General features: G+C 46.7%; 1 protein-coding gene across 1 annotated transcript in view; it reads left to right on the top strand.

The window, feature by feature from the left end:
- ST14 (ST14 transmembrane serine protease matriptase) overlaps window positions 1–22,190 on the top strand; it is a 194,634-nt gene that overhangs the window by 108,364 nt on the left and 64,080 nt on the right. The window contains exon 11 of the mRNA XM_068124816.2: window positions 12,675–12,781. Coding sequence (XP_067980917.2) covers window positions 12,675–12,781 — 107 coding nt within the window. The remainder of the gene's footprint in view (window positions 1–12,674; window positions 12,782–22,190) is intronic.

The following is a 22,190-nucleotide window of genomic DNA, read 5'->3' as shown; positions in this document are numbered from 1 at the left end:
TGACCCCACTCCCTCTCGTCAAAACTCGAGGTGGGGAACCCGATCGAAGCAAGGGTGGAAATCACTCCATTTATGACGATGAAACGTCTGATGCCCGACGTGGAGATTAGTTTCTGACGTTTGGGACATGGAATGTAGGGACAATGACAGGGAGATCAGGAGAAGTGGTGGAAGTATTGGTCAGAAAAAGAGTGGACATATGTTGTGTGCAGGAGACGAGATGGAAGGGAAGTGGTGTGAGAATGGTGAAGGGTAGGCAGGGACAGAAATACAAGTTTGTGTGGCAAGGGTGCCCAGAAGGCGTGCATGGTGTTGGTGTCCTGTTTTCTGAGGAGTTTGTAGACAGTGTGGTGAGTGTGACTCGAGTGAGTGAAAGGTTGATGATGGTGAAAATGATGATTGGAAAGCTCTTGGTGAACGTCATCTTGGGATATGCTCCACAGGTCGGTCGGAGCGATGAAGAGAAGGACAAGTTCTGGTGTGCAATAGAGAAGCTGATTGAAAACGTGAAAGATGAGGAAGTTGTTGTGGTAGGAGGAGACCTAAATGGACATGTGGGAAGGAGTATGGACGGTTTTGAGGGAGTTCATGGGGGTTACGGATATGGTGTGAGAAATGGAGAAGGTGAAAGGATTTTGGAGTTTGCTGATGGAGCTGATTTGTTGATTTGTAATACTCAGTTCCAGAAAGAGGATAATAAGCTTGTTACATACACGTCAGGTGGGTCGACGACAACCTTTGAATACCTGATGGTGCGTAGGCGAGGTGGGAGGCACCTCCGGGACACAAAGGTGATCCCGGGGGAGGAGGCTGTTTCACAGCACCACTTGGTTGCCTGCGACATAAGGGTGAAATGTGCGAGGAGAGCTTGGCGGGTGAAGTACCAACCGAGAATGAAGGTGTGGGGGTTGAAAGAGGTGACGGTGAGGGAGGCACAAAAAGAGAGGCTGAGTATGGTAGAGGATGATGTGGTTGAGCTTGAAAGTGGTTGGATGTCAATGAAAGATTGTCCTTTGGGAGCCGTTGGTGAGGTATGTGGATGGACAAAAGGACAACCGAGGCACTCGGAAACATGGTGGTGGGATGATGAAGTTGGAAAGAGGAATGATGAGAAGAGGAAGAAGTTCAAGGAGTGGCAGAAGGCGAAGGGTATGGGGGCAGAAGAGGCAGAGCATGAAAGTTATAAGGCAAACCAAGAAGGCTGCAAAGAAAGAGGTAACAAAGGCACAGGAGGCATGTAGGAAAATGTTCGGAGAACGCTTGGATTCGGAAGAGGGTCAGAGCGGTATTCAGGATTGCAAAGCAGATAGCGAAAGAGAGGTGCGATTTGATTGGGGTGAGGTGCTTGAAGGATGAAGTGGGACAAATCGTTGTGGATCCAGATGGAATGAAAGGAAGATGGAAGAGATATATGGAAATGCTGTTGAATGCAGAGAATGAATGGGATGGTAACATAGAGAGTAACCCAGTTTGTTTTAGGACCGGCAGAGAAGATAACTGAGAAGGAAGTTGAGGAAGCGATAAAAGCAATGAAGAGTAGAAAAGCGGGAGGGCTGACGGGAGTTGTGGGAGATATGTTGAAGGCAGCGGGAAGTTGGGGTGTGAAGAGAATGACAGAGATCTGTAATCTGGTGGTGAAAGAAAGCCGCATTCCAGTGGATTGGGAACTGACTACCCTCGCCCCTCTATACAAGGGGAATGGTGACCCTCTGGACTGTGGCTCGTATCGAGCGATAAAGTTATTGGAGCATTGAATGAAGGTATTGGAAAGGGTGTTGGAGAGGAGGATAAGGAAGAAAGTGAAGTTTGACGAAATGCAGTTTGGATTTATACCAGGAAGAGGAACGACAGATGTGCTTTTTATTGAAAGGCAGTTGCAGGAGAAGAACATGGAGAAGAGGAAGAAGTTGTTTCTTGGGTTTGTTGATTTGGAGAAAGCATTCGATAGGGTTCCACGTGAAGTAGTGACATGGGCATTGAGGAAGTTAGGAGTGGAGGAATGGTTGATCAGAGTAGTGATGGCAATGTATGAGAGAGCACGCACAGCTGTAAGGACGAAGGACGGGAACAGTGGTGAGTTTGAGGTGAAGGTGGGAGTGCATCAGGGGTCGGTACTAAGTCCACTACTATTTGTAGCTGTGATGGAGGTGCTGGCTCAGAACGTAAAGGAGGGATTACCGTGGGAGTTGTTGTATGCAGATGATCTGGTGTTGATTGCAGAAAGTATAGATGGACTGAAGGAGAAGATGAACAAGTGGAAGGAATGTATGGAGACAAAAGGTCTGAAGGTGAATATCGGAAAATCGAAGGTGATGGCAAGTGGTAAAGCATGTGCTGAGGTGGAAAGAACTAGGAAGTGGCCATGTGCTGTGTGCAGGAAGGGTGTCGGAGTGAACTCCATTCAATGTACAGTGTGTGCTGAGTGGGTTGATCAAAAATGTAGTGGTCTGAGAGGGTCATTAACCAGAGTGGCAGCTACATTCAAGTGTAAGGTGTGCACAGAGGGAGCTGCAGATGGAGGAAATGTTGAGTTGGATCTTGGAGACGGCGTGAAGCTGGAAGGTGTGGAAACATTTTGCTACCTAGGAGACATGCTCAATGGAGAAGGTGGATCAGACTCGGCAATGGTTGCTGGAGTGAGATGTGCATGGAAGAAGTTTCGGGAACTGAGTGGCGTGCTGACGAGGAGGGGAGTGTTGTTGAAGCTGAAGGGAAAGGTGTATGCTGCATGTGTGTGTGAGAAGTGTTATGATTTATAGGAGTGAGACATGGTTAATGAACGTAGAGCAGCAATGAAGGCTGGAAAGGGTGGAAATGCGAATGTTTCGGTGGATGTGCGGAGCATCGTTGAGAGAGAGGAAGACATATGATGAATTGTGAAAGATGATGGGAATAGAGCCTGTGATGGATGCTGTGAAGAGAAACAGGTTGAGATGGTTTGGTCATGTGTTGAGGAAGGATGAAAGTGACTGGTTGAGAAGAGTGATGGAAATGAACGTAGAAGGAAGTAGAGGACGGGGAAGACGGAGAAAGACTTGGCTAAAGATGGTGGAAGAAGAAATGCGGGCAAAGGGGTTAACAAGGGGAGATGCAGAAAATAGGGCAAAATGGAGAAGATTATTGTCATGGGGACCGCAAGGCTCACCCCCGCTCTCGCAGGGAAAATGGCATTAAAATGCCTTTTGTTGTGTTGTTGTATCCCGGTGTTTCACAGGAAGGATGATTTATCAATGTGTGTGCCGACCCTCGTATATTAAACTGGGTGTATTCTGACTGCTGGCATTAGTTGGTGGACATTAGAGGTCCCACGGTGTCCTTCGTGAAGAGTCAGTGAGCTATTCCTGGCATCCTCGCCAAATCCCAAAATACCTGTCCAAACCTAGAAGGCAATCATGAATCTCGGCCTTGCGCTGCATACACAAAAAAGAAGACTACAAAACCTATACTTATCATAATTTTCAAGTGATTTTCCAGCTGTTCATCCAACATACTTATCCCATTGTAGTTGAAGCTTTCATATGCTTTCAAAGTTTAATTCTTTCTGAGGTGTATGCAGGCAGTGCCGTTAAACGACCCCTCACCACTCCCGAAATTTTACTTCTGTATTCATCTTGTCCCTTGCGTTCTCCCCTACTCTTCATCATTACCCGCATCCCTTGTCTGCTCGTCTTTGTCTATTTTCTCCCTCCGTCCTGCTATTGGCATTTCCCCCTTCTCCTCCTGCTGTTTCTTTTGTTATGTTGCGGCCTGATCTGTTCTGTGTTCTAACTATTTCACAAGCCTTGATTACGTATATCAAAAGAAAAATAGAAAGAGACTTCTTTAAGGCAGATAAAACAGATGAAAGTTACAAGATGACAAATATGGCCTCAAAGTGGATGGATATGGAAATATTGTAAGACCTCCAACCCATGTTATGTAAGGTAGCTGTTGTCAGCTATGCTGTGTGAGGGCAAGGGTCATCTTGCAGAGGTTGGACACCATTTGACAAGAGGCAAGGCCACAGCTCTAATGCAAACATAACCTTGTCAGAGAAGAGGCAACACTGGTATTGTGTATAAATAGTGCTCTTTTCTTCAAGGAAATCAATGCAACTCATGAACCACCACCACCTTGACAGCGGAATGTCAGTTTTAAATCTCTTCAGTGGTGGAGAATTTGGCCATCAAAACTGCATGCTCGTTCTATTTGGTTAAATATCGTGGTGTTGTATCGAAGTTTTGTTACAGGTCACAGATGACTTCAAAAGGTATCAATCACCTTGTTGACCGAATCTAGCTGACAACGTGGAACCAACTGGAAGTCTTAAATTTGAGTGTAAAAAGTGGACGCTCGAGAAAAGAGCATGAATGTTCATGTTGTTTGTCACTTTTGAAGGAAGAAAGACAATGCACAGACCATGGGGGCAAAAGGTGCACATAATGAGCAAGGGAATGAATGATGAAAGACAGGACGAGACAAGATGGTTAAATGCGAGTAAGACGGCTTGGGCAGGGGATTCTTCATCGGGGTAGAAAATATCACTGGTCGAGATGGAATATGACATGAGATGGTGGTGCATTGCCAACTTGTGATTGCACCACCTCTGGAATGTCGGTTATGCAAATGGGAGAAAAGAGAGAAAAAAGGATTGGTGATCAGTAAGTTTGGAAGGCATCGATTGGGATTTGCAATCCATTAAAAGGGCCTAAGATTATGCCTATTTTTATTCCGTCCAACAACTATGCCAATAACAAATAACGTTTTGTGGTCTACTCTTTTAATGTCGCATCTTCCTCTTTTTCTACCTCCTCTACCACTACTTCTCTTTCTTCTTCTTATGTTGGTTGTTATCTATATATGCGTTTTCAGAAGGTGCAACGGAGCCCTCCCAGGTCTCAAAGTATCCACCTCAGTGTGTGTGTGTGTACATGTGTGTGTGTGTGACCATATATGCATGTATGTGTGTAAGTCAAGTCGTTGTTGGCTGCTATCTTCACATGTGGGTGGGTTTCAAGAGATGGAGCAGAGACCAACCAGGTCTCAAAGTGTGTGTGCGTGTGTGTGCGTGTGTGCGTGCGTGCGTGCGTGCGTGTGTGTGTGAGAGAGAGAGAGAGAGATATGTAAAGATAAAAAACAAATAAATACTAACCACATCCCCTCCTTTAAGGCTAATGTTATCTACCCCTTTCTAAACTAGTGCTTCACCCGATGGCTTCTTCTTTGTTGCTGCTGTATATTCTCTGTTGGCTTGGACTCGCCATATTGAGCCAATGCGAACGCTGCACTTGGGGCATGTGGTCTGGGTGGGAGTTTTCCAGTCGCCATGTTGAATAGAGAAGAAATGAGGCGAATGCAATTTAAACTTTTCATATATTTATTGCTGTGAATCTCACAATAATGGTTCACAAATGGAGTAAGACCAGATTAGAGGCAAAAAAAAAAATAGAGGCAAATAACCTGTCTGTGATGGGAGAAAAGCAGGCCTCGTGCTTCACCTTTTATGTTGACAGCTTGGATTCAACAACATCCAGGAGGGAGAGAGGTGAAAAGTGGAGGGAAGGGGGAACACTCGGCCACATTGGTGAGAGTAGAATTCCATTAAGCTATGGACAAAGGCTTTGTTGATCGTGCAAAGTTCAGATTTGCCAAGGGATGACTTGTTGCAACAGAGAATGCCCACTCTGTGGCTGGCCTTTGAGGCCAGTTTTGATGCAATATCTGCCCAAGAAAGGTCATGATGGTGAGGTCCAGGAGCTCAGGAGACTTCTCTTCCAGTGGTTGATTGTGTAAATATATGAGATGATCATTCTGGAGAGGCATGGTGTGGCTTTGAGATTTGCATGGATTGAATAACACATTCCATTTGTCAGTCCAATATTTGATCCTTTCCCAGTCTGCTGAGGGGGAAGCAGCTACTGCCGTTCTGTCGTTGGGATGGGGGTACGATAAGTCATAAAGTGGAATCGTCTGCAGAGTTATGAGAATTATCCAGGGCATCAGGGAGGTCGTTTTAATAAATGAGAAACAAAACTACGGTGGGTCTGAGATGCTGCCTTGAGGATCTCATTCCTCCTCTGGAGAGGACATCACCAGATCCTTGAGGATCTCACTACTGCCATCTTGGTTATATGTGCATTAAAGCAGGAAATGTGTGATTTTGGGTATTGGTTGCCAATGCTGTAGAGACATTGCCTCAAATTGATTCACTTTCTTACATGCCTCTGACGGTTATAAACAAACTGGCAAAGAGCTTGCCCTTATGGACGGGAGGAAGAGGAAGCACTAGGACTTGGAATACGTATTTAGTATAGTGTGGGGTAATTGGTTGGAGGTTAAAAGGGAAAAAGATGGGGGCTTTTTGGATGTATCCTACTCTTTACACAGTGTTGGTGCTGCTGAAACAGTTTCTTAGCAAGGGTTATACTGGGTGGTTTGCCATTGCCTTCCCAGTGTTGGACATGCTCTATCCTCTATAATGCTTAGCATCAAGCAATGAAGCAGCATGTACCATTTTTGAAGTCTTTGATATGGCTCGGCTGCAGTTTGAACAACCACACTCACACACTCACAGACTCAGAGCAGACGCTCCAAATGTTATGCCACTGAGACTGGTAGATAGGGTTTAGGTGTTGGTAAAAGCAACAGGAGCCGGTGTTTTAGTAACACCTTTTTATAGTACCGTCATGTGCAATCCAGGCCAGGGGGATATCCAGCAGAAATTAATGCCATGACAGTCTCAATTACGATGCACAATGAAGTGAACCAGCTTTAAAAAGGAAGGATCTTTTATAAGACATTGTTGATTAGACCCTGTCAGTTCTGCTTGAGCAAGCCTGCAATACGGAGATAGCCGATCAATCTCCCGGGAGCGACTAAAAGATCCCTCACATCTAAGATTATGTGTTCTTGACTTCCTGGAGCCAGGGCCATGCTGTCTTCCATAATGTGATTTATTGTGTGTGTGGTATGGCCTGGTAGAGGTTTCAGGTGTCGTCGAGTCTATATTTATATTGTAAAAGCCTGGGTGGTGTCTAGTGCTGAGGCAAGAAAGGTGAACATGATCCGACCTAGAAAGTAATTTATCTGTGTTGTCTATGGATGGGGGTTTAGTGCCCAAGATACTGTTTAGGTCCAGGTTGTTGATTGTGGTTATGGTGATGTAGGTATGGCTGTGTTTTTTGTAGTTGGCGTTGATCAGTGGGGGTGTGGGAGAGGGCATGTTTAGAAGGATGTCATTGTAGTGTCTTTGTGGTGCAGTCTTAATGTGTTCAGGGGCCTGTGGTTGGTTGGACATGTAGTGGAATGGGTGAATAGGGTTTGCACATCATCTCCTGCGGTCGTTGATCTTTAACATTTTTGCCTCTGCATGTAGGTTTAAGGTGTTTGATGGGTGTTGTTAATGTGAAAACTATGATGATGCAAAGGGCTTTGTTTTGTATGGTCTGTAAGGTGTGAAATGTCTGTTTGATAGGTTTGAGGCCCAGGATGAGCTGACGTCGTGAATGACTGATCTAATGTACTGTTTGTGCATTAGTCAAGTTGTTTCTTTGTGGTGTCCGAAGTTGGTGACATTTAAGTGTCCTAAGTGTGTTTTGCCTGGGTGTGCAAATGGTTAGGTTATTTCTCCAAAACAACTTCATTAGAATGGGTCGCGGTATCTTGCCGTATGTACGTATTATGCACGTACGTCTGTTAAAATTTGACCACAACAACGTCTCACAAACTACCCGAGTAATATGGACCAAATTTGGTATGATGCAACAGGACAGCAAGGGGTTGTGCTCCCCATCTGAATGCACCCCTTATGAAGGGGGTAAAGGGAGGGGGGTTGCCCAAAATATTGATATTTCATTCAATAATCTTCTCAGAAAACACCAGACAGATCCAGACCAAACTCGCCACGAGGCATTGGGACCATGCCCTAACCTTAAGTTGTGCTCTTCATGGTCGCATCTCCCCTGCAAAAGGGACCACGGGCCCCCTCCCTAAATCTCTTATTTTCACTAAAACATCTCCACAACTACCTGAGCAATACGGCCCAAATTTGGTACTTTTTGAATATTTACAAACTAGCCTCAGTGATGTAATGGATAGAGTGTCCGCTCGGAGTCTGGGTGGTCAACGGTTTGCAATCACTGCCATGTCATAACAAAGACTTTAAAAATAGTACGTTCAGCTTCCTTGTTTGACACTCCGCATTTAAAGGGGATAGAGCTGTGGAACCAACTTGCACTTCCTCTTCAATCTCATTATGCCCTCCAGATCTTAAACATAGCTGTTCACACCTGTGGGTGGGAGTCCTGATGATAAACTAAATAAGTTGGAGCAGGAATTTGTAACTTGGCCAGTGTGCCGTAACTTGGCCAGATAGCTCGCCTACTGTTCAAGAAGGGCATCCTGAAATCTTTAACGCCCACCAACTAAATTAGGTAGATGGGACACCCAGTTTAACATCCATTTGGGGTACTGCATACACTGCCAGCAAAACACCAAGGTGACAGTTTATATCAGGATTCAAACCAGAATAGATGGCGTAGAGGTAAGTGTGCATACCACTCTGCTATCATGCCAGGCATACAGTAGTCATTGGAACATTTACAATTATTCACAAAATGGCAGTATGTTAGAATTCCCTTTGAATTATATAAAACTAGCAACGGTAGCCACCCTACGGGCAGGGCTTCAATTGGTAGGCCCAAATGAAAAGGCAAAATATCAGAAATTGAAGGATTTTTATATTTTAAACGATTTATATAAACATCCGTTAAATCATATCACACACAAATCATCAAAATCTAAACAGTATTTGTAGAATTTCAATAAAAGCCACATCACTGTTCATATCGGCAAATATTATTCCATCGTGTTTGGAAAAACTGAAAAATTGGAAAACAATTGGAAAAACAATATAGCCTATTTTACTCCAGGTGGTCCCAGGATTACCCACCCAAAATTTTTTTGCAATCGGTTCAGCCGTTTTTGCGGTACCTGGGAATGGACAGACGGACATTTGGTGAATTATACAGGGTGGGCCAAAAGTAACCATACATAGGGAAAATAAACACTTTTATGAAAAAGCGTTTCATTCATAGAATATGCTCGACATGGTTGCCATTGTTTTCAAGGGTGGGCCAAAAGTAACCATACATAGGGAAAATAAACACTTTTAAGAAAAACCGTTTTTATTCATAGAATATGCCCGACATGGTTGCCATTGTTTTCAAAGCAGATTCGAATACGTCTCCGCCACTCTTGCTGAACACGCATTAGCACAGCTGGTGTTATGCTTGTACTGGCATTTTGAATACGTTCCTTTAGATGATTTATGTCTCGTATCTTTTGCTGAAAAACCATGGCCTTCAAGTGCCCCCAAAAATAAAAATCAAGGGGAGTGAGATCTGGGGATCTGGGAGGCCACTCCGCAGGACCACGCCGACCAATCCAGGAATCCGGAAACTGCTGATCCAACCACTGACGCACGGGAATACCATAATGAGGTGGTGCCCCATCTTGCTGGAAATAAACTGGGAAGTCGCCGTCCTTGTTTATCAGGGATGGGATAATCGTTTCTTGCAACATGTTAAGATACTTTTCAGCATTAAGATTTCCGCTGATGTAAAATGGTCCAATAATTCTGTCACCCCATATCCCGGCCCACACCATCAATTTTCCAGCACCTTGCATCTTTGTCGGACTCATCCAGTGCGGGTTAGCATTACTCCAATAACGTAAGTTTTGCCGATTAACCTCTCCATTGACGTAAAAATTGGCTTAATCGATAAACAAGATCCCAGATGAGAAGTTTGCGTCATCGTTCAATTTGCTTAATACCCATTCACAAAATTCCATCCGTCTATCCGAGTCGTCTTCACTCAGATGCTGCGCCATATGCAATTTGTATGGATGCCATTTGTTTGCTTTCAAAATGCACCTGATGCTCGATCTGCTGACACCGCTTTCTGCAGACAACCGTCGTGTACCTTTTAGGGGACTCCGTGTAAGCGTTGTTAGTATTCTGTCCGTTGTATCTTCATCTGTGGCTGTACGTCTGTGACCACTTTTTTGTTGATCTGCAACACTTCCAGTTTTTTGGAACTTTGTAATATGTTTTGCCACAGTGTCGTGTGTGATGTTCTTTCCATGTTTTCTGTTGAATTCCATTGCAACCTTGCGACTGCTTCCTGACCCAGCCATCAGTATGATCTCAATTCGTTCTTCTCTTGACAAACGCATCTTTCAAGGGTATCTGAAAATAAAAAAAGAACATGTTAAAAACCCTATGTATGGCTACTTATAGCCCACCCTGTAGTAAGATAATCAGTCTCACTTTCTCTTGATTAATCTTTCACTTTTCCATTGAAGGTGGCACTTTTTGTTTTCGCTGCAGATAGCTGGAGTTTTCCAATCGCCATTAAAAACCCACCCAGCAATTTATCTGTATGCATGCAATATATGGTTTGAGTTCAATAAAAAAAACAACCTGTTTGGCCATTTGTCTTGGTAGATTGGTAGTGAGGTGTTGCTTGCGTTTGATGTCAATATGTTGCATAATTCCAATTTTCCATGTCCTATAACGAGCTTCAAATTATGGCTGCAGCAAACCATATCTTGGAAACTTGTTAACTTCATCTTTATGCATTGTGCTGCTGGTGTCACAGTTTATCCAATAGCTTGGCAGGTAATCCTAATTGGTTCAGAGATTGGAATGGTGCTGTGTAATGCTATTTCATCTTTGGGTGCGTCAAAGTCCTTATGGACCAACCCTCAAAGTTGAATTCTCATCCAATCATTTGTCTTTGTCTCATTTCTTGTAATACCAGCCAGACTCATTTCTCATTTCTGGTAATCATCATTCCAGACTACTTACAGGGCTGTAGCAACTATTTGCTCCATCATTTTGTTTTGTCAAAGACCATCTTTCAGCACCGTAGATGATTGCTGGCAAGACACAATGCATACAATCTTTACATTTAGGCACATTGGCAAATTACTCTTAATTATATTATTGAGTTTTCATAAAACATCCCCACCCTTCGTCGTTTTTTTATACCTCCGCCGCTAAATTCTGGAGTCATTATATTTTACGGTTGTACGTCTGTCTGTCTACTAATGGGTTTACTCTTTACCATAATAACTTGTGAACCACTGAAGAGACATATCAAATTTGGCAAAAGTATAAACTGCAATAGAACGATGAACTAAAATATTTTTTTTATTGGTTCAGCTGGTCAAAGATCAAAGGTCATGTACCCTTTGAAAATCATTTTGCAGACTAAAACTCAAGGACAAGCATCTAATTTTGTCTCTCCTCCACGTATCTGTCATCAATCTCTCGCTCTCTCTCCCATGTGGCCTTTAATTGAGATGGAACATCATTGGATTGAAATCTAATACGAGCGGAGGCAAATTGACTCATTTGTGTAAAATTATTGCTCATCAATATGATTGTGATCTATTTTCACAATCTGGATCAACATATTGATCCATTTATGGATGAACTCAACAGCATGTTGATCGAGGTTTGCTAACCGCCATTGGAAATGAAAAGCTAACTTTTTGGACATTAACCTTCCAGAGCAAAAGAGATAAAGGTAACCCTCTTTTGCTTCAACGAAGGGTTAACACCCATAATGTCAGTTTCTTGTTTCCCACAGCAGTTAGCATACCTGATCAATGCACTGTTGAGTTCATCCATTGTTGGAAAAAGGACTGCGACAAAAACATTGTTTTGCCAATTTGCCAATTCAGTAAGCGACAAAAACATTGTTTTGCCAATTTCAGTAATTGTTTCGCCAATTTGCCAATTCTGTAAGCGACAAAAACATTGTTTTGCCAATTTCAGTAATTGTTTCACCAATTTGCCAATTCAGTAAGCGACAAAAACATTGTTTTGCCAATTTCAGTAATTGTTTCGCCAATTTGCCAATTCAGTAAGCGACAAAAACATTGTTTTGCCAATTTCAGTAATTGTTTCACCAATTTGCCAATTCAGTAAGCGACAAAAACATTGTTTTGCCAATTTCAGTAATTGTTTCGCCAATTTGCCAATTCAGTAAGCGACAAAAACATTGTTTTGCCAATTTCAGTAATTGTTTTGGCAATTTTACAATTCAGTAAGCGACAAAAACATTGTTTTGCCAATTTCAGTAATTAACTTATCGAAAGCCACAGACTTAATGACAACCTCTTATATAATGGGAGTCTACAAATCCATGCAAAAGATTGCAGACATGATTTTATTTCCCACCCTGAAGATTGTTTTCTATAATTCGGTGCGGGTTTGTTGGTACCGTTCCAGAATAGCTTTTGTTAAATTGAATTTGAATTTAAGAGGAGTCATATGCAAACTGCAGAGGCCTGTATACTACAAACTGATATATTCTGCTTTCCTCTTTGCATTATGATCTCTGGTATGTGTCAACATGCGATGCTTTAAATGGATCTGTGCGTCAGGCTCAATCTTGTCTGAAAATTAATCGCCAATACTTTGAGTTTCGGAGCACCATTTCTCAATCAACTCTACATTTATAAATGAACGGTTTGAACCCCATTACGACAAGTGGACATGCTGTAGATTCAGTTGTTGTACAGTATCTTTTCCTTTCTTCAGACAATAGTTTTGGCATTGGTGCTTTTATGTGATTGCTGCACTTTGAACAGTTTGTTAAACAATAATCTTTTCTCGTTGTCAGGCAAAAGCAAGTAAGAGAATCCGGGTCGTTTTTTACCGGTTTGAACTTGAGGAACCTGAAGAAGAAGATGTCTGTACTAAAGATTACCTGGAAGTGTTGGGCACTCGGTGAGTTTCCTGGCTTGGTTTCCACGTGGCCAGTTACCTTGCTGGATGGAGAAAAAATATTCACTACATTTATGTTTGTCAAAATGCGTGTATTTGAACAGAACAAAATTGCATTCTTTAGAAATGGCCAGAATCAAATAGGTTTTTGATATTAGGATTTATTTGTACAACACGACATTTGTTTGTTTTTATTGTTATATTGGAGAGGTTACATATTAGATAGATGATAAGTTGGGTGGTCCGTGTGCTCGAGTAGCTTAGAACATTCTTCTGTAACAGGGATTCATTAGAGTGAAGTTGGCTTTTTATTACCTCTGCCACCAAAGGTGGACGCAGGTTATGTTTTCAACCCTGTCTGTTTGTCTGTTTGTTAATCGAAGATTCGCAAGTATAGTGGTTGGTCTGGTCTGTGATTGTCTGTTTGTTTGTATGTCAATCGCCTACAGGTCACAATTTTAAACAAATCTTCATGAAACTTGACCAAAAGGTAGCATGTGTGACAAAGACAAATTGTTTCGATTTTGGTGAAGATACGAATATGAATCCGGATCCGATATCTTTTTAATTTTTTAAGTGATTGTTCACCTCTGTGTAATTGGGCCAAAAACAATATATAGCATGATATTTCAAAAACAATTATGGATGACTCATAACAACACCAGGTGGATGAGCTGGTTACGCTACAAGAACAAGCAGATTATATTTTGGTTCAGGTCTCAATCCAGACCCGGCCTATCAGTGGGATACGAGAAGTAAACTGTTTAGCCTGGCACTCCACTGAGTGCCGTTCTAGTTATGTCTGCCGTGAGTAGGCAGTGTTGACATAAACATTAGCTCGGGAAGCGTTATTCGTTTCTATTCTCCCTGTAAACCAGGCAAGACTCCAGGTGAGGTAAGGAGGAAGGGATTGTTTTTGGAAGTTTGCATCCCATATGTGGCGTTTAAAACCTCCCTGGGACCCTCAATGGTTCAAGTAGTGACAGGTGACGAAATCACATTCAAGTGGCATCACTACAGAGGTGGTCTTGGAACTTCTCCCACTCCTAGCATCATGAGGAGTCCTTCTCCCTCTGCCAGATACATACATGTGTGTATATATATATTGTTACAGATACGACTTTGATGGTATGGTGGGCCGAGCGGGATGGCCGCCGTATCCGTACAAGTTACCCCGATTGCACCCGGGGTTGACTAATCGCGCTATGCTGGCTCAATAAGAAAAAGAAGACACCCGGCTGGATTATAATGACACAATACGACACCAGGGGTTCAGTTCTCAAGTATATTCGTACGGAAAAAGGTTAGATTACAACTACAAGAGGGACAGCATAGGAAGACAGGCACTTAGACACACTCTTATATTAACCCTAGACAGACCACAGATAAACGGGACAACGCTGACTCACACGGGATTTGATGGCAAGGAAAGCGGCAGTCGATGGCTCAGGTGCACCTGGCTCAGGGACAGAATCACGTACGGTGGTGTCCAGCAAATGCGGGGAGGTCGCTCAGCGCTCGTGGGTCGCGACTTTGGTGGAGATGCCGGGGAGGTCGCTCAGCGCTCGGGAGGGTGGCGTCTTGTCCTTCCAAGCTCGGGGCGCATCTGACGTCACGTCCGGCGCGGGGCCGCGTATATCCGGCGGGGAGTCACGCCCTCGCTCGTTAGCTCCGCCCCATATGGCATCGGCCCATGGCTTCTCATTGGGTGCGGGGGTTACCGGCTCCGCCCTTGACGAGGGGCCGACAGGGAGCCCCCTTCTGGGTAACCCCGTCGAGCACATGTTCAATGGCGGCCAACCGAGCCGGAGTGAGGACGCAAAGCCGCTGTTGTTGTGGTTGTTGTTGGAGCTTGAGATGATGGGAAGAGATGCGGGGAGGTATGGGAAGGTCCTAAACTCCTACTGGTGCCATATCATCACATTCTGGTGCAACGAAGAGTCATAATTAATGGAAAGTCCTTAACTGACATAGATTAAGAATAACTAGCAAGATGTCCTATAATTGTCTACGTGTGGTGCGGGGGACCTGGGCACGACATTTAATGGGGGGATGAAGGGGAAGATCGGCTCTAATGGGTGTTGTTTACAGACAATGGGACTAGGGAATGGGGTAAGGGAGAGTTGGGGAGTATCGGAGAAAATAGGGGAATATTTACAAGCGGATATGGAGGCCAAATTCCATATTCGCAACATTGCACCCTTCTCTACCCTCGGGGCGTCCCGACCCGATAAATTTTTACCTACTTTAGTGTGGCACGCAATGTAGTTCCCTCTACTATTAACTCTACCCTGAGTGCGACAGTTTTACAGATATTCACAAATGAGTAAATATGTCCCCCTGCGACGTTGCACCCTTCTCCTCACAGAAACACACCCACAGGATAACCGAATCCGGAAAGAATTCTCAAACTAAACATACAGCCGGTAGGGAGCATTATTTACAAGACTACGCTGCTATTTACACTACGGTCCAGGACCTGTTTTTGGAGGAACACATGCAGATGTTATGCATAGAGAGAGCGCGCTTGCCAACATCGATACACCAACCCACGAGTGCTCTGTGGCCGACGGCCTTTAATAACGTGCAGAGCACCCTTTCCCAGCATCAAAAGCACCACCCCACCACCAATCGGTGCAGTCACCATTGTTCATTGGAATCAAAATAACTTCAACAACCCCTAACCCTGCAGGTGTCTCTTGCTCTTCTTGTGGTGCACTTGGTGGTGTTAACTATAAGTGGTTCACCTGTATGGCATAGGTGCCACGTTGATCCATAGGTCCATCCCCGGGTGGTGCTTGGCCGCAAACGAACTGCGGTCCATTGTGGGTGGCCACAAACATTGCGGTCCATATGGTGTACCGATCCAGGCAGCGAACAGCGAAAGTGCAGGCCCACAACTGCGTAGCCAGCACCTCTCTCTCCTCTCTCTCTACCCCAAAGCCAGATCCTCGGAGGTGGGAGACAAAAGAAGAAACAAGTGAGTAAGGTGGTAAGGGCGCAAAAGTGCACGCAATATAAGGTAATGCACACTGGGGGCACATGGGAACCAGGTGAGACAGGTACGTTCCTATCGTACGCCCCCCCCACCAGGTAACCTACATGGCCCCTCCCTTACCCCTTACTGCATCCACAAAACACAACACTACCCATAAACATCTACTTTACAAATCAACAAACATCCCTACGGTCTTCCCCGTTCCTCCCATATACCAAATTCGTCTTCTCTCCCTCCTAACCAATCAAATTTGCCATTTTCAACTCTCATCAAAATTTGCCATTTTCAACTCAACATCAAAATTTGCCATTACCAATTCAACATCAGTCCCTCCTAGGGAGGGAGAGATGGAATCACCCCAATGTCTCATCCACGTCGTGATGCGTCTCACAAATCCACACAGCAATCTCATTTCCTGCAACAAACAAAGAAAACACAGGTGTGGAGTCATCATCATCACCACAGGTAAGTGGCTGCGTATGGTGCGACAGGTTCATCAATCCTAACTATTTCCTAAATGACTTTAACAACTTTACACTACCCGGGGTCTCTCTCCGGCCAAACCATTGGCCCTCTTACACTATGGGTTCTAAAAACCAATTCCCATTGGCCAAACTGTGGTGCTCTTCAATTTGGGGTCTCACTCCCCCGATTCATCTCCCGGTGCCCTCGCACAATTTCTGGGCTGTGGCGTGTACCTCTCCCAGTGGGTCTACCCACCTGCACACCTCCACCACTGCAGTTGCCTCCGAGCTTACCTGCTCCTCACCCTAACCTAACTACCTGGGGAAGGCCCTCTGGCTCTCTCCCCACTCCGTGCCCTCTCTGGCACTGGGCTGCCCGATCCACACCCGGGATCCTCAGGCACCCACTCACAACTACCGGCTCCCAGAGCCCACCTGCGGCCTCACCTGGCCGACATCCTCACAGTGGTGGAGTGCCCAACCAACTACACACACTAACAGGCTACACGCCCAGCCATTTCCACAACACTAATGCACCCATTCACAACACCATTCTGCAACCGCACCACAAATGCCAATATCCAACCACAATTTACCTGTACCCTCTACCTAACACTTACACTACCCGCCCCGGGTACTCGTGAAAGGGGTCCACTCTTCCCCCATCCACACCTTCGCACCATGCACACCACTCCGTACCACTTACTCCAACTTTCTCCACACACCTGTACTTGCACACCTGTGCTCTCACACCTGGTGCCACCGGCACCCTTCTCTCCCCAAGCGCATTCGCGCTGATCCACACACTCACTACTCATACACTGCTCCACACACCTGTCCAGTTGCACACCTGTGCAATCACACCTGTTCCATCCTCACACACACACGGCATCATCTCAGCTAACTACTCCCTTCTGAAACTTGCGCTTCCCAGTCGTCCCTTTAAACTATTGCGCTCCCACGTCATTATAATCCACACTAATCTACCTGCGTCCCCACTACAGGTATCAGTCACTAACTAAACTTAACGTCACCTAATGTCATCTTCTCTAGAGCCCTATTGATATAACCTAACCCACCCGGGCTAGTTTTCACTGCCATACACCCCATAAACTATAGCTCCTTTGCCCCCACACATGGGAAGGATGGTGGATTTGCCATCCCACCACATCGGGGGTCTCTCACTACCAATTTTGCACATCAAATTCCAATAAATCAAAAATTTGCCAATCACTGCCCATCATCTGCCAATCACTACTGCCAATCCCTTGCCAATCATCAAATTTTGTTTTTCTCCAATTTTGGGTCCAAAACACTAACCTCATCACCCAGTCGACTCACTAATACCTCTCGGTGCGCCAATCCCTGTCCAAAGCCCGGCTTCGTAAAGCCAAGCAATGGATGCTGGTTGTTTTGTGCCAGCGGCTGGATGCGTCCGGCACTCGGTGCAGGGACGGGGGCTTACCCGGGCCGAGATCCCACGCATCACCTCGGCGTGGAGCCATCCAATGTCCCGATCTCGACCTGCCGGCACGTCTCACCAAAAAGTGGTCGCCATGACGACCCTTTCTATCGGGCTGCCAGCTCCGCCTAGTGGAGCACGGACGCGGCCGTTCAAAGCGAGGCCCAGCACGCACCGAGGGCCCGCTTCGGCTAAAAGTCGCTCTAACCTCTAACCCGTGTAACGTCGATGCTTCACCTGGACGCTTACACCCCGCAGCCCGTTCCTTGCTCACACATCCAGCTGTGCCCATGCTCCTCGTACCCTTCCTTACACACCCAGGTACCCTCATTCCACTCACAGCCTTGGTCACACACCTGACCACCGAACACTTTGGCACACATTCGTTGCTCGCACACCTCACCAATACACCGCTTCGCGCCCCCTCCTCGGTCACCTCCTCTGTGACAATCACAGGTGTGCCCTCATTCGCACACCCAACCATGTGCCTCACCACCAACTCCAGCGTGCATTCCCACTCACGCTCTACCATTCCAGGTGTGCATCCTTCCATCCCAGGTGTACATCCTCGCTCACCTGTCACAACTAACTCACGCTCCATGTCACTCTCACTACTTTCACCTCCACTCGTGACAACGCACTCACCCTTACTCTTGACAGCACACTCTTTCCTCATGCACCTGTCCGTCACACACCTTTCTCGCGCACACTCTCCCGTTACACCCTCTGTAACACTCACCACAGGTGGACACTCTTCCTTACTTCTGATAGCGCACTCTTTCCTCATGCACCTGTCCGTCACACACCTTTCTCGCGCACACTCTCCCGTTACACCCTCTGTAACACTCACCACAGGTGGACACTCTTCCTTACTTCTGACAGCGCACTCTTTCCTCATGCACCTGTCCGTCACACACCTTTCTCGCGCACACTCTCCCGTTACACCCTCTGTAACACTCACCACAGGTGTGCATTCTTCCTTGCCTTTGACAGCGCACTCTTTCCTCATGCACCTGTCCGTCACACACCTTTCTCGCGCACACTCTCCCGTCACACCCTCTGTAACACTCACCACACCGCGCTCCCATGTGCTCCCTCGCACACACGCTACGACCGACTCACTCTCGCCAGCACACTCACTCCTTGGCACGCACTTTTTCCTCACACACCCCAGAGTCGGACTGTCTCGCACACCTCCTCTTTCGCACACCAGACCTGTCGCACACTTCACCCACGGCCTCTCACGAACACCCGGGTCCATCTCGACCCCCAAGCTTCTTAAATCCCCTGGCGCATCATACGCACGACCATATTGGTCACCACTTACACCGGGTCCTCTTCCTCTTCGCTTCTCCTCCATCACCTGCGAATCCCTCATCCGGTTAATGAGCACATCATCACGATCCAAACACAGACTTTGGACCAATTCTTTTATCTCCTCTTTTATCTCCTTGTTATCTCCTCTCCGTCGCTTCTTAATTTCGCTCATCCCTTCTTCCACTTCTTCTAGTTTCTGCTTCACCTCTTTCATTCCCCGGTACGTCTCCTCAAGCTCGTCCTCCAAGGCTACCTTGACCGTTTCCAGGTGCGTCCTCACCTGCCGGTCCTTCGTCTCCATTACCTCTATCACCTCGTCCAACCTCGTTGTCAGTCCCTCACGTACCATCTGACATTCCCTCTTCGTCGCTACCAAGTCATCTTTTAGTTCTTTCTGTGTCGCCTTTAAACCTCCTAATACCGCAGTGTTCCTTTGAACCTGCTCCACTAACTCCGTCTGTCCCACCGTCAGCTGCTCCACCTCCTGCGTCAGGTCCTCTATGCCCCCTTGTAACTTTACAGTCGCCTTTCTCACCTCCTTTTCCATGTGCTCCTCACAGTGCCTCACCTCCTCGCGCACTCCTCCGACCTCCTCACTCACTCCTCTTCTGATCTCTTCTCCCATCACTTGCATCTCCTGCCCAGATGCCACCCTCATCTGCTCCATTTCCTCCCTGTGAGCATCCAGTTTGGTTTCTACCCCCATTCTGACCCCCTCTATCTGCTGCTCCATTTGTTTAACTTCCCTTTCCGCTTGGTCCCTCATGTCCCTCAATTTGCCTTCCATACTGTTTTCTAACCCCTCTAACCCATTTTTCACTCCCTCTATCTGATTCTCCTGGGCAGCCATTCTATTTTCTACCCCCATTAACCCATTTTTCACTTCTTTTATCCCGTTGTCTAACCCCTCAAAATTATTGTCTATCTTCCCAAATTTCTTGTCTAACTCCTCAAAATTATTGTCTAACCCCTCACTGGTACCCCTCGCTTCGTCCCTCATTACCCCCATTTGCTCACTCTGAGCCCTCGCTTCGTCCCTCATTACCCCCATTTGGCCCTCTATTCGTTCCATAAGGGCCCTCATTTGCAACATAAAAAGGTTCGGATCCACCAGGGGCGCTGCCACGGTCACGGGCGCGGTGACCAGCGAGGCGCCATTTTGCGCGTCTGCTACCCTCGCTGCTTCGCTCTCCTCACGTCCCTCAATTTGGTCCTGGACCGACCCTGCCTCACTCTCCCCTACCGGACCCCAGCCGTCTTGATCCGCCATAGCGCGACTTGCAAAATTCGAGTTTCGTAAAACAAATACAAATTTCGGCCGCTCCAAATTTTGACCAAATTTTTTTTTTCCTCTATTCGTTTTTTTTTTTTTTTTCCAAATTTGGTCGGGCCTCGAATCTCACTCCCGACACCAATTGTTACAGATACGACTTTGATGGTATGGTGGGCCGAGCGGGATGGCCGCCGTATCCGTACAAGTTACCCCGATTGCACCCGGGGTTGACTAATCGCGCTATGCTGGCTCAATAAGAAAAAGAAGACACCCGGCTGGATTATAATGACACAATACGACACCAGGGGTTCAGTTCTCAAGTATATTCGTACGGAAAAAGGTTAGATTACAACTACAAGAGGGACAGCATAGGAAGACAGGCACTTAGACACACTCTTATATTAACCCTAGACAGACCACAGATAAACGGGACAACGCTGACTCACACGGGATTTGATGGCAAGGAAAGCGGCAGTCGATGGCTCAGGTGCACCTGGCTCAGGGACAGAATCACGTACGGTGGTGTCCAGCAAATGCGGGGAGGTCGCTCAGCGCTCGTGGGTCGCGACTTTGGTGGAGATGCCGGGGAGGTCGCTCAGCGCTCGGGAGGGTGGCGTCTTGTCCTTCCAAGCTCGGGGCGCATCTGACGTCACGTCCGGCGCGGGGCCGCGTATATCCGGCGGGGAGTCACGCCCTCGCTCGTTAGCTCCGCCCCATATGGCATCGGCCCATGGCTTCTCATTGGGTGCGGGGGTTACCGGCTCCGCCCTTGACGAGGGGCCGACAGGGAGCCCCCTTCTGGGTAACCCCGTCGAGCACATGTTCAATGGCGGCCAACCGAGCCGGAGTGAGGACGCAAAGCCGCTGTTGTTGTGGTTGTTGTTGGAGCTTGAGATGATGGGAAGAGATGCGGGGAGGTATGGGAAGGTCCTAAACTCCTACTGGTGCCATATCATCACATTCTGGTGCAACGAAGAGTCATAATTAATGGAAACAAGTCCTTAACTGACATAGATTAAGAATAACTAGCAAGATGTCCTATAATTGTCTACGTGTGGTGCGGGGGACCTGGGCACGACATTTAATGGGGGGATGAAGGGGAAGATCGGCTCTAATGGGTGTTGTTTACAGACAATGGGACTAGGGAATGGGGTAAGGGAGAGTTGGGGAGTATCGGAGAAAATAGGGGAATATTTACAAGCGGATATGGAGGCCAAATTCCATATTCGCAACAATATATATATATATTGTTACATATTTATGTGAATGTATGTGAATTACCATTCAGGTCTTTGCTTATCCGTGTGTAGTATATTAAGGGTTGTTGTGATTGGAGGGTCAGGAGCCCTTCTGAACAAGTGGCCGGAAACGGAAGTGACCGGAAACGGAAGGAGAAAAGACACGAGGAAGAAAAGGGACGAGTAGGATTCTTCCTCGCCCCGCTCCGACAAAAGGTGGGATCGACCTTGCGAGCGGCGTGGGAATTCGACCTTGCGCTGCGTGGAAAAGCGGCGTTCCGAAGCCTGTCTGGCGAGAGGAATCACCGGGACGTGTACCTGCCCGGTGGAGACGTCAAGTTGACGTGGGGCCGTGCATCGACCCCGCGTCTGGCATCGTTCGCGGCACCGTCTAAACAGACGCGTGCGGGTCGCACGTTGGGGCCTAACGCGCCTTGCGAGCGGCGTGGGGTTTGGCTTGCTCTACCGTACCCGCTTCGCGTGGCCACGAGGGGCTGCAGCCACGCACGGTGCCTGGTACGATACCTGCCCGGTGGAGAAACGTCCACCCGGGGTTCGTTCAACCGCTCGAGTGCGGAGACGCCGATCAGTATCTTGGTCGGGAGGGGCCCAGAGACATTGTGAGGAGCAGAGACCGAAAGGGGGTTGTGAGTACTCACC

This window comes from Myxine glutinosa, chromosome 1, assembly GCF_964187855.1.
Source record: "Myxine glutinosa chromosome 1, kmMyxGlut1.1, whole genome shotgun sequence".
Taxonomy (NCBI): Eukaryota; Metazoa; Chordata; class Myxini; order Myxiniformes; family Myxinidae; genus Myxine; species Myxine glutinosa.
This window is presented reverse-complemented; position numbering and strand designations above follow the sequence as displayed.